The sequence below is a fragment of the Chlamydotis macqueenii genome, chromosome W (genome assembly GCF_036417535.1).
Source record: "Chlamydotis macqueenii isolate bChlMac1 chromosome W, bChlMac1.mat, whole genome shotgun sequence".
Classification (NCBI taxonomy): domain Eukaryota; kingdom Metazoa; phylum Chordata; class Aves; order Otidiformes; family Otididae; genus Chlamydotis; species Chlamydotis macqueenii.
The window spans coordinates 1,077,119-1,089,158 of NC_141592.1; the positions used below are offsets into that span (position 1 = coordinate 1,077,119).

General features: G+C 43.2%; 1 protein-coding gene across 2 annotated transcripts in view; it reads right to left on the reverse strand.

Annotated features, from left to right (window-relative positions):
- WDR7 (WD repeat domain 7) overlaps positions 1-11,920 on the reverse strand; it is a 106,488-nt gene extending 94,568 nt beyond the window's left edge. For both annotated transcript variants that reach the window (XM_086769589.1, XM_086769588.1), the window contains exons 1-2: positions 11,800-11,920; positions 925-1,096 (exon numbers count right to left, since the gene is read on the reverse strand). In XM_086769589.1, coding sequence (XP_086625715.1) covers positions 925-1,083 — 159 coding nt within the window. In that variant the 5' untranslated portion in view covers positions 1,084-1,096; positions 11,800-11,920. The remainder of the gene's footprint in view (positions 1-924; positions 1,097-11,799) is intronic.
- Between the last annotated feature and the right edge of the window lie 120 nt (positions 11,921-12,040).

The following is a 12,040-nucleotide window of genomic DNA, read 5'->3' on the forward strand; positions in this document are numbered from 1 at the left end:
ATCTAAATTTGTGACAAAATGCATTTTGCAAACTCATGCTATCAATAATTTTAAAACATAGGCTGAATTTGGCCCAACTTGAATGAAAAAAATTGTTCTATGGCTACAAGAGTTTTCCTCTAATCAAGTATAGTTCACAATCCGATACACATATTCATTAATAAGTTTACACAAAGCCCATGTATGATTAAAGATAAAAAAAAAATACCTGCCCTTTATTTGTCCTTCTAGAAAGAACTCGTCACTTTCTTCCTTTCTTTCTTTTTAAATATACCAGACAGAAACAAATTATGGGGGTAACTTACAGACACTGAGATTTTTAGGTATTCAGTACAAACTTCTCCTGAAACATGCTGCTTTTTTTACAAGCAATGCCTGTTTTGCTATTCTGTACCAAGGCAAACTACAAGATTATATTCAAACCAAACATTTGCGGATTTCAGCTCTAGGGCAGCCACTGGCATAAAACAATTAATCATCAACCTTAATCTCTGCTACAGGCCTTTTTTATCTTTCAGTTTTCACAGAAGAAAACAATTGAGTAAAACAACCTGAAAAAGTTCTCCAAGCACAGCCCTCTGATCACTGGAATCTGTTTTCACAAAACAGTATTAAGCATCTAAACTTAGTAACAACTAGTTTAGAGCAGCTCCAGAAAAGAGGAAGTAATTACTTAAAAATTTACTGCAGAAGCAGCAACAAAGTTGAAGAGCAAAACTGACTCTTTCTAATCGGAAACACTCACCGCAGCACACTGTGTCAATCCAGGTCTCATGAGAGGGAGGAAGGACGGACAAGTGAACAGGGCATAGAAAGAACTAAAGACCAGAATGGATATTGCAATATCGAAGAATAAAATCACACTGACAACGATACGCACTTTAAACACAAAGAAAACTAAGATTTGACAGACTTTAGTCCCACCTCTAAATCTAAGGAAAGGTCCCAGAGACATATTTGTCCATCGTGGCATCCTGTGACGATCATTGACGCATCCTCCATCAGCAGCAGGGTGGATATGCAGTGCGTGGGGGCTCTACGGCCCCACAGGACGATGGGCAGAACCAGGCTGTTTCCTGCCATTTTGCTTTCGCGCCTGTCAATTTAATCAAGATCATAAATATTACGTCTCAGCAGGTGTGCCACTCCTGCACTTAGCACGTTCTTATCCTCTATAAGACTGTAACTGCCATTCTTCAAACAAAATACAGTGTACAACCACCTCTCCTGGTTACTCAAACAGAAGACTTTTGAGGAACTACAGTAGCACTAGGTGTGCTCGTTTAGTATCTGAAGGTAGTTCCAACCACCATGGTTTGCCATGTGAACTAGATTCTGGCCACTATCCAACCAGAAATAGATGCAACACTATCTTCACAGCAACATTTACTATCTTATAAATATATGGACACAAATAACACGGAGAAATCTGTCTGTCACAAAGCCAAAATGTTCTTGGTGACTGGGAAATGGAGAACAACTGTTTGAATCATAGCTTCAGAGAACATCACAGAAACTGAAGCTGCAGTAATAAAATCAGTTAGGAGGATTAGCACAAGAGTCAAACACCAAAACAAACCACTGTTTTTATTAGCAACATTCTGAGCTTGCCAACCACTTAAACATTTTTACAAGGTAGGATCCTTGAATCTGAGCTTGCTTATGCTGAGCTTGTCACTATTGCCAGTTCTCTGGCTGGGCAAGCGTCGATGTGAGCCACGGCTCCGGGGGCTGCCCGCCTTCCTCGTGGCTGGGAACACGAGAAAGTCCACGCGCAGGAAAAGGAAACTGTAAATACAAGACTTCCTTTTGCTTTCCAGGTAACTGACTGAGCTCATGATCGTTTTGGGTATATTCTGCATTTAATAAATAAAAATGCTGCAATTCAGGTTATATTTGGACCGTACCAATGGTGAGTTCATATAAGACATACGTAAGATCTCTTCCCATTACTATTACTCTCTCAGAAACAACTGAGCACTGGTACGTGTAACCATCAACCATACGTTAAGAACGACTGACCGACATTCTCTTATCGGTCTCTTATTCTAGATTCAAACAGCGTTGTAGGAGTTACTCCACCGCAGTAAAAGTCTGAGTTACAGACAGTTATTGTTTGGAGCATTTTGTGATAAATGAGTGAATAAATAACAGAAATGCTCCTTATGTACTATTTTGTAGAGGTATACATTCTGAACTTACCGTGGCTCAAACCAGAGCAGAATTTCTGATTTAGAGGAGCATAAACACACCAAACACAGGCAGGAGTCACTCAAGAAATATATTTTAGAAATGCATATTTTCCCATCTTTCTATAGATACATACGTATCCTTCTAGCTTGAGCGATCCAGCAATACCTGCTTTTGTTCACACATACCTATTTTACAGCACTCCAAAGGAGGGGAAAAAATTCTGAATTGTGACAAAAGAAAAAAAAAATAAAGGCCATCCTGAATCTAAGCCAGGCTCCCTATGACTCCATTTCCCCGCTGCGATAACCACGGTTCCCCTTCGTGTCCCTGTGACACTCTGACTGGACAACAGCGGTGGTTCGAAGGAACTAACCAGCAAATTCGCAGAGTCACTCTGAGCGCGGTCCAGCTACTGCCAAACGCCGCTCCACAAAACAATCCCGCCTGCCCTCTTCCCAAAGGAAGCACGAGCTCCAGACTTCCACGGAAGCTGTGGGAATTTAATTCAATAACCTTTAGTTCCACCGGGAACTACCACGCAAGGTTTAATGCCTGCCCTTTGAGACAAACTCAGATTTGATGTAGAGAGGCAACTACAGAGCTCTCGCTTGCACCACCCACAACCGTGCCTTTCTGATTTTGCAGTACCCGAGCCGTCCCCAGCGGTGACTCCCACACTTACACAAGTGCTCCTGCATCAAAATTGCCTTCTATTTTAAACCAGGATTTTTTACTATACTATACGGAGTTCAACATAAAATAACACCATCTCTCATCTATATCAAAATTAATTTTGACAAATGTTGCCTCCTCGTGCAAACAACCTCTGCAGCCGGGGAAATCGAACATGAATTATCATGTTCATGGAAAATTGGGGGAAGGGAAGACAGCAAGAGCAGAATAATGAATGGCTAAGTATTACAAACTGTAAAGCAGCTTACAGGGCCAGCCGGACACACCAAGCCTCAGACTTTGGAGAAGTGACACACGCATTAGGGTTTCTCACTAAATCCTTATCACAACAACAGTAATATCACCTCTACGGAGCACCAGTTTATGCAAACTCATTTCTTGCATCCCATTAGACTGTCCTTATTAAGAATTATTTATTTTATTAAGAGCCATTATTTAATGAACAAGTATAAATCAAGACCAACAATCAAACACAATCTATTGAAGCACACTACAAGCTACCCCGAAACCAGCCGTTGTAAAACACGCCTGTAAACGTAGTGTTAATTATTATGCAATGCTGGATCAATTGTTCCGTCTGGATGATGACAATACAGAACCACAAAATAATTGAAAAATTTTAAAGAATACTGTGACCTTATGAAAGAGCTATGATTCTAAAAATACTTGATTTAGAGTGAAATGATCATAAAAATATAGTGGATAAACAGAAATGAAGTGTCCAGATGCAATACAAAAAAAAAGCAACCATAAACAGCAACAACAAAATCACTTCAAAAAAGCAAAAATACCCATTTTAAGTCTTTTACCACCCCATTTTTGTAATTATATAAAACAAAAGACACACTGGGGAAGGTGGAGAGAGAGGGGAATTTCTTTGCTTTATATATATTTAAGCACTTGAACACCAATCACAGTACAACATTCTTTGCAAAGCGTTCTTCCCTCACTGCCTGCAAAAAGCTCCCTTCGGCAGCTCCGCTACTGCAGACCAGAAATGCAAAACTGTGCCCAAATCAACCCGGAAAGATGCCACAATGGCAGCCCCCGCGGGTAACGCACACGGAGCACTTCTCGCACCCCCTGACTAGAGGACACGCTGGTTTAGTGGCGATCTCCAAAGCCCTTGTCTGACCACACTCCCTTTCAAGGGGTTTTTTTCACAACAGTAAATGCTATTTGATCATCGCTGCAACTTATGCACTAAATTTTAACAGTTAATAAAGCAATCTATCAATAAATTTAGAGCTGGAAGGTCCAGGATAAGCAACCTAAGAATCTCTTCTCGTTCCTTTCATTTCCTACTGCTCACAGCTCAGGGACCAAGTCACAGTATCCACATCGCAACTGCTTCAGCAATGCAGACAGCTGCACTGCTGAACAAGTACAGAAGCTCCCCTACCAGAGCACAAAACTGTTCCTTGATATTCTGCAGCCAGTTTAATGCTCTTACAAACTACTTACAAAAACTTTGAAATCAACAAGGTTATAAATACATACTTAAACTGAATTTTTAAAAGGAATGTATAGGACATTACAACACACACAGGTACTAGCACATACAAGTAATCTAATGTATTTTAAATTTTCCATGCAGAAAAACGTGAGAGGAAGCACTGAAAACATTAACAGCAAAATACTTTCTAAAGGCATACAGATATTCACATTTCAAAACTTTTATCTAAGAGAAATAGAATCCTTACAGTACTTAGTATCAACCCTTGGGAGAGAGTGCAAAAAGAAAAACTACCTCTTTCCTTCTAGTTTTTTATTATGGTACCGCAACGCCTTCATTAAAAACTTCATTTTCAGAAAGCACCACAAGCTCATTTTAACAGCTGAAGAGTTCAGTCTACAAAGAACAACCCTTCTCTATCACTGGCGAACACCGAATGCATCCCCTGCAAAAACCAAAACTCACTTATTGTCTGTAAACAATCAATATTTTTTTTTTACATCAATGATGACAAACTACAGTAGCACACAAACACTGTACCATTGGCAAATGGTCAAAAAGCATGCAGTGAATCAAAACAAATGAAATCTCACATTTTAGTTATTTATATCTCTGCAGAATAAACTATTTTTGCAGAAAAGGGAACTGGACCTTTGAACTGAAAAACGGAGACGTCAAACTGAGTATAGTTCTTCCTGATTAATACCTCTCTGTCTCTCTCTAACGGGATTGTTAAGTTTTTCTCTTATTGCTTCCACAAGTGCCAGCATCCCAGTTTCCTCCCCCCAAACACACAATAAAAGAATGAGTTTGTGTTACTGCACATGCACATGTGTGTGTGTGTATATATATATATACACGTATGTATGTATAGAAGCATACTTGTATTTATTTTGCTTCACTTCCAAATCCATACGGTCCCTCATACTCTCTTTAAATAACACTGGCTCTTCTGCTCGGGGCCTACAGCAGACAATCACTACTTACCCCTGTAAGCCGCCAGCTCTCTGAGGATGCACCACAACAGAATACTGGGACACATTTCATGAGACACAGCGACTACAAAAATATAAAATAGAGATGTGTTTCCTTTTCATTCAAACTAAAGATTTTAGCTCTCCATTTTTCTGCTGCTGTGTCTTTACCTAACTGCAGACACAGATGTTGAACCACCTCGATAGCTCTCCATCGGATCACTCCAACACATCAACATCTGCCTTGTCCCGGGAAGTTCCAGACCACACACAGCAGTACAGCAGCAGCGCAGCCTTGTAATCTTTCCTCTTGATTTGATGTTCCTTTTCTGGACCTGCTGGCTATGGCCTTGCTAACACAGCTCAGCACGCAACTCTCGGACACGTGGAGACACAGCTTCTTACCTACCAGGATGCCCAGCTGCTTTTCCGCAAAGTTGCTGTCCAGACAGTTGTCCCCCAGCCTGTGTGCCATTTCAGATGCAGGACTTTCCACGGTCATCGGGAACTTCCCCCCATCACCACAGCCTTTCAACCACAGAGAGCAGCCTCCCAACCACATTAGTCACTGTCTGGTCCTATGGATTTTTATTTCCCCCATAAAAGTCAAGGCAAAAATGTCACTTAGTATCACCTCAGCCTTTTTCATGCTTTTGTCACTAGATCTACTACACCGTCAAAGTATAATCCAGTCAGAGCAACAGACACATACATCTCCGTGATGTTCTTTGTATTTAAAGAGAGAGTGATTCTTTAGATTAGCAGATGATCCACAAAAAATAAAAATAATATGCTAATCTGGTAGAACAGTCAAGCGATTCTTTCAACTGCAATACTTAGGACTGATATTTAGGCAAATTTAATAATCTGGCATAGAAATCTATTTGAGTAAAGCCATTAAACTGATTCATTAGTTAATACGTTGTACTTAAGAAATCAAAGAGCCACATAACCATGTCTTTATCAAGCAGTAGTCCCCTAAACACTAACTAGCACTTTCAGCACTAGCAAGCTACAGGAAACTTTTCACAGCTAACTTACTGAACCAAATTACAAGCACAAAACGTAATGGTAATTTCAAATCAATATGTGAAGGTACAAGGCAGAGGCACAGAAAATTTCAGAGTTAACAGTAGCTTATAGCTCAATATAATCAGGGGACCGACCAGGTAGGATAGCCACAGGTACAAAGACAAAGGGGAATTTCACTGCCAGAGAGCTTTATAACAATAGTTTCTCTAACAAATTAAAGGTACAGTCGCCTAGCTTTTCTGGTCCTCTGCCTTATCTGTCATAAAAAATAAACCGAACATGCAGGAAATCAGAATAACACCTAAGCAACAACATCCTGCATACAAACCACAGCAGGACTCAAAGCCTTTATCACATGGGTTATTACCTTCTGCCACAACTCAAGCGTGGAAACTAATTCCAGTATTTTAAAAAATTATTAGCATTCTTGTCCACCTGTTTTTTACATATACTTTTGTCTTTCCAAGCGACAGCAACATATAGGCAAAAAAAATCCATAAACCTTCCTCCACACGTATACAAACTGTTTCTGAAACAGGAACATTTTATTTGCAATTTCCTCAGACTTTCCCACAACTTTCAGTCATGACGGGAAGTCCCGAGACCTCATTAAGCCTTGTAAGCCTCAAGTTATTCACCCTGAAACAGCATCCATAATGAGGATTTTTAAAGACAGAAAAAGCATCCAAATAAAATTAATTTATGGTAGGAAGCCCAGTAGCTAGTGAGAGCGACTCTTCCCCTCTGCATTGCCTTGGGACAACAAAGCCAGTTTCCTTTCATGCCTGTCACTAGCAAGCGGATATAAATCTCTAGCTGGTAGTATTTCCATGCCCTGCCTGCAAAGAGAAACAGTTGTGGCCAGTGCAGCATCTGATGTACATGTAATTTCCCTGCCCTCATATATTTCAGTGGGTAGATACACAAGGAAAGGTTTAAGAAGCAGGGAGTATAACGGTGGTGCAGACTGCACAAGTAGAAAACAAAGCTAAAGGAGAGGAAGGAAGAACAGAACGCGGGACTGGAGGCATCTCCAGGCGAGATATCCAGAAGGTACGATTAAATCGTCCTTCAGTACAACTAAACACACTGCCCGACTCATGTGATCTGCTGATGACTTTTCAGCACAGACGAGGCAGACCGAGGCACACAAATTCCTCACTCTCTTACAGCACTTAGCCCTAACAGTTTGCACTCACAACTTTAGAACATCAGTAATATTGCTCGAACTACAAAATCAGGAGAGTAACTTCAGTTCTGTCACAAAAAAACAACCTCTTTCAGGTTTAGTCTACATGCATGAACACTAACCATCGCATTGCAGATGCGCCACTTGTGATCCCACCAGAATTCACAGTTACCGGGGCACTTGCAGAAGCACTGCGCGCCTAAGTGCTGTGGATCGCTCTGGTCCGGACCTAATCACAGCAGGTTCCCCAGGGACAAAAGCTATCAGCTGTACGTAAATCCAGTCAGATTCGTGGAATACCTCCTCAATACTTCCATGGCTCATTACAGCACTGCACCATGACACTGCCCACACTGAGCTCAGCGAGCCCTGTGCTGTGCTCCAGCCTGTTTCCTGGGCAGATGGATCCAGGTACACCAAGCAGGACAGGAGAAAGGAACACTTATTTGGGGAAAGAAATAAAAAGATAAGTAGATCTACCTTTGTCTTAACAGAGCACAGCAAAACCCAAGAGCAGCTCTTTCCAAACACATTTATTTCCATTAAAGCACATGCATATAAAGAATTAATCTTAGAATACGTGCGGATACTAAAATAATCTGTAAAAAAAAATACACCTCTGAATTGACTGTTTCTGTATAATTTATGCTCTCAATACGTAACAGCTCCAAACCGAACCATTAAAGGCTGCCAAACGAACATCTGCTTTTAAATAAATGTAACTGTGCTTATGTTCAAACAAAGCAACCCACAAACGTTAAGAATAAATAATTCCTTTTCCTATCAATGTTTACCACATGTTAATGCCATTTTTCTGTATTTTCAGCAGAATTTAAATTATGCTATTATTCAGATTTGCCACCACTAAGTACAGAGATGGCTGCCATCCATGACATCAGGACAAACCTTTTAAGTGGATTGCATATTTTCAAATGAGCAGCAATTTTTATGCCTAATATTTTTCATGCATACAGAATCTCTCATTCAAAAAGACATTAGTTAAGCATTGTAACAGCCCTCCTAAAACCATTTGCATAAAGACAATCATACATTTATGGTAAAAGCTCATTTCTGTTACATCATGGCTTCCGTTTGAATAATCCAATGCATTTTATAAAAATCTGATGCTCTTAAATTTAATTATAATTTACTTTTTCCATTTAATACTTGGGGATGGAGTAAAAGGATTAATGAGGCAGGGAGAAGAAAATTAAGTACTTCACCCAGAGCTGCAGAAATCTTTCACTAGCAGAACCCATATACTTAAACAATCGCACCTTTCTTTAAATAGATTGTAGAATCATAGAGTGGTTTGGGTGGGAAGGGACCTTCAAAGCCCACCCAGTCCACCCCCCCTGCCAGGAGCAGGGACATCTCCAACCAGATCAGGTCACTCAGAGCCCCGGCCAACCCTGGACTGTGTCCAGTTGAGTTCCGCGTATCTCCAAGGATGGAAATTCCACATCCTGTTTAAGTGCTCAACTACCCTCCAGCTGGGCTTCACACTGCCAACGGCAGCCCTTCGAGCCCAACCACTCCGGGGGTTTTCAACCCACTTATCCAGACCCATACATCACCAGCTTGTCTGTAAGGATCTTACGGGAATCGGTGTCAAAGCCTCACAACAGTCAAGATAAACAACGCTGCTGCTCTCCCTCATCCACCAAGCCAGTCATCCCACGGTGGGAGGCTGCCAGGCTGATTACGCACAACTCACCCTCTGTAAATCCATGCCAACTGAGAAGTCTGAGAAAGCTTTTAAAAAGCAAAATCTTTTTCAGCAAATAAATCCTTGATTTTTGATTTTTTAATTTTTTTTTTATAAGCTAAAAGAAATTTTGGACTGCAGGATACAAAATACTATAAAACAATCTATCGGGTCAGGTCTTACACTTGTATATACGTAGCAAATAATTATCATTTCAGCTTGCACCTGACAAGCACTGAATACAAAACTTGGAGAACAATAACCATACCTCCATACTTTAGCCAACTAACAGCACACCTTTCCGATATACAACTAAAAAAATACTGCAACACTATGCTAAAAACTACTTTTAAAAAGAACTATTTAAAAATTTAATTCTTCACTAAAAGAGTGTTATGAGTAAACAAGTGAAGAATGCAATAATTTTTTTTTATCTGGACAACCAAGAAACAATTTGTTCATGGTGACAGTAAAGTCGGGAAAGTGGCTTAGCAAGCCGACAGATAAACCAGGAGTTTGAATGCCCCCTCCACGCACACAGACACGCATGCACACACAAATACACACACAAAACGGGACAGCAGCTGGGGCGTTCAACCGGCAGCTGCATGCCTTTTGATACTCAACTTTACTTGTTCCAGTGCACACAAAAAATCCCGCACAGTAGCTGTCAAGAACTGATGGATCCCTAGGTAACCAAGAGGTGCAAGGACTTTTCAAAGGCCCCAATTTTGTAAACACAGCACATATAATTTTACTACTATGATTATTTACACTGACCTCACTAACGCTACTCGTTAAAACAGAACTAAGCATACCTGCAGGAGAGAACGAACCCACTGTTTTGCACTTGGGCAAAACTGTTAGGCTACACTGAAGATTATGTGAAGTGAAAAGGTGATTTCAATCCGGGCAATAATGACTACCAGACTGTCATTCTCATTATGCTGATCAAGGATTAAAAAAATTAGTTGCACCTGGCCTGTTTTTAAATCCCCATGTACTTTGTTGATTTGAAATTAATCACCTCAAGTCTTCTTTGTTTTCTCCCTCAATCAGAAGCTTCTCCGTGACACTGCACAGCCGGTACCTCTACATCCCTTTAAGTCAATTAATCTGTAATAGTATCTCCAAATTGCAATGCTACATCATAAAACTCTGCTGTATTTCAAGCACCCCAAAACAATACTTGTCACAAGGCTCTACGTCTTGAATTAGCCATTGGGTATTACACTAATTAAATAAAAAGATTGGGTTACTGTCAAACCTTCCCAACACACTCAAGATGAAAAATAAATTCAACAAATACAAACTTGTGTTCCAGACCAAAAATTGAAGAGTAACATAGTTAAGACACAAGCTCTCTCTTAATCTTCAGGTAGCGGTAACAACAGCGACAATCCAACGAATAGTTACTGCTTGTCCCGCGCTCCAGCTGACTGAATGGCTATAAAAGTCTCATTTTAAAGTATTTAACAATACGAAGGTAAGGTTTGTTATCCCCCCTCGAAAAAGGCCACTCCTTGTATATATGTGGAAGGCTGGAAAACAAGAAAGAATAGGAAATAATAACTTGGGACTCCAAATTCTTCATTCTAGTTAATAGATACCTTTGAGGGCCACTTGCCGGGTTTTCTGGCACGTACACTGGATGACACATTCAATCCGCATACATTTTTCCTGTTTAAAACTGTCATGATCACATGAAGGACAGTTATCCAAATCAGTTGCAAAGCAAACTCTAAGTCATACCCCTACTTACCAATAATATGGCTGTCAACAGAAAAAGGGAATAGACTAGAGAGGCCCTGAGGCAATAAAAGTTAGGCGTTAAAAGCAACTCAAGGTCCCACCAAGGATTATTTCTGTCGGAAGAGTCACTCCTTGGACAACTTTCCGTGACCAGAGAGACAGCTCTCCATCCCATTAACAATCGGCTGCCTATCCTGACTCCCATGCCACATCCCAGGCGTTACCAAAAAGCGCAGGCCCACGCCGTGCGGGGCTGACACCCGTTGTAAGAAGAGACGTGCCGGTGACGGTGGCGAGAGCCGGTACGCGGTACCGCCGGTGCGGGTGAAGCCACCCGAGCCTCCTGCCGCAGGGCGCCGGCGGCTCCGTGCGCGCCGGTGTGGGTGCGGCGGGAGGGGCCGGGCAAGCGCGGCCGCGCACCACCGCTCCCCGCGGAGCACGGGCGGCCTTTCCGCGGCCTGACAGACACCTTCCATCCACCCCCGGCCCCGGCGCCAGGCCCAGTCCTGAGGCGAGGCCCGCTCCGGCCCCGCTCCCACCGCAGGGCCGGCACCTGCTGCGGCCCCCCGTTCCTCCCCGCCGGGGGCGGGGGCCGCCATCGCCCCCGGGCAGGTGCCGCCGCCTCCTGCCGCCCAACACGGCGGCCCCGCCGCACGGGGCGGGGAGGGGGGTGCGTTGAGGGCCGCGGCCAGCCTAGGGGGGCCGGGGCAGCGCGGGAGCCGGCACCGAGCCCCGCCAGGCACCGCTACCGGCCGGCGGAGGAAAGGTGCCCTCTGCCCCAAGGCTGCCGGCGGGCACTCACCTGTCCCCGCCGGGGCGGAGAGGAGGGGAGGGTCCCCGGGCGCAGCGCCCCGCCGCGCTCCCTCGCCCGCGCCCGGTGCGGCGACCAGCTGACACCGCCGGCTGCCGTGCCTCCTACCGCCACTGTCGCAAAGCCCCCGCCCGCCGTGACTGACGGCAGGCAGAGGCAGCCGGCGTCGCCACGGAAACCGGGCGGCGGAGCGGCCCCGTTGTGCGGCGGGGGCGGGGTGTCCCGCGGGCGG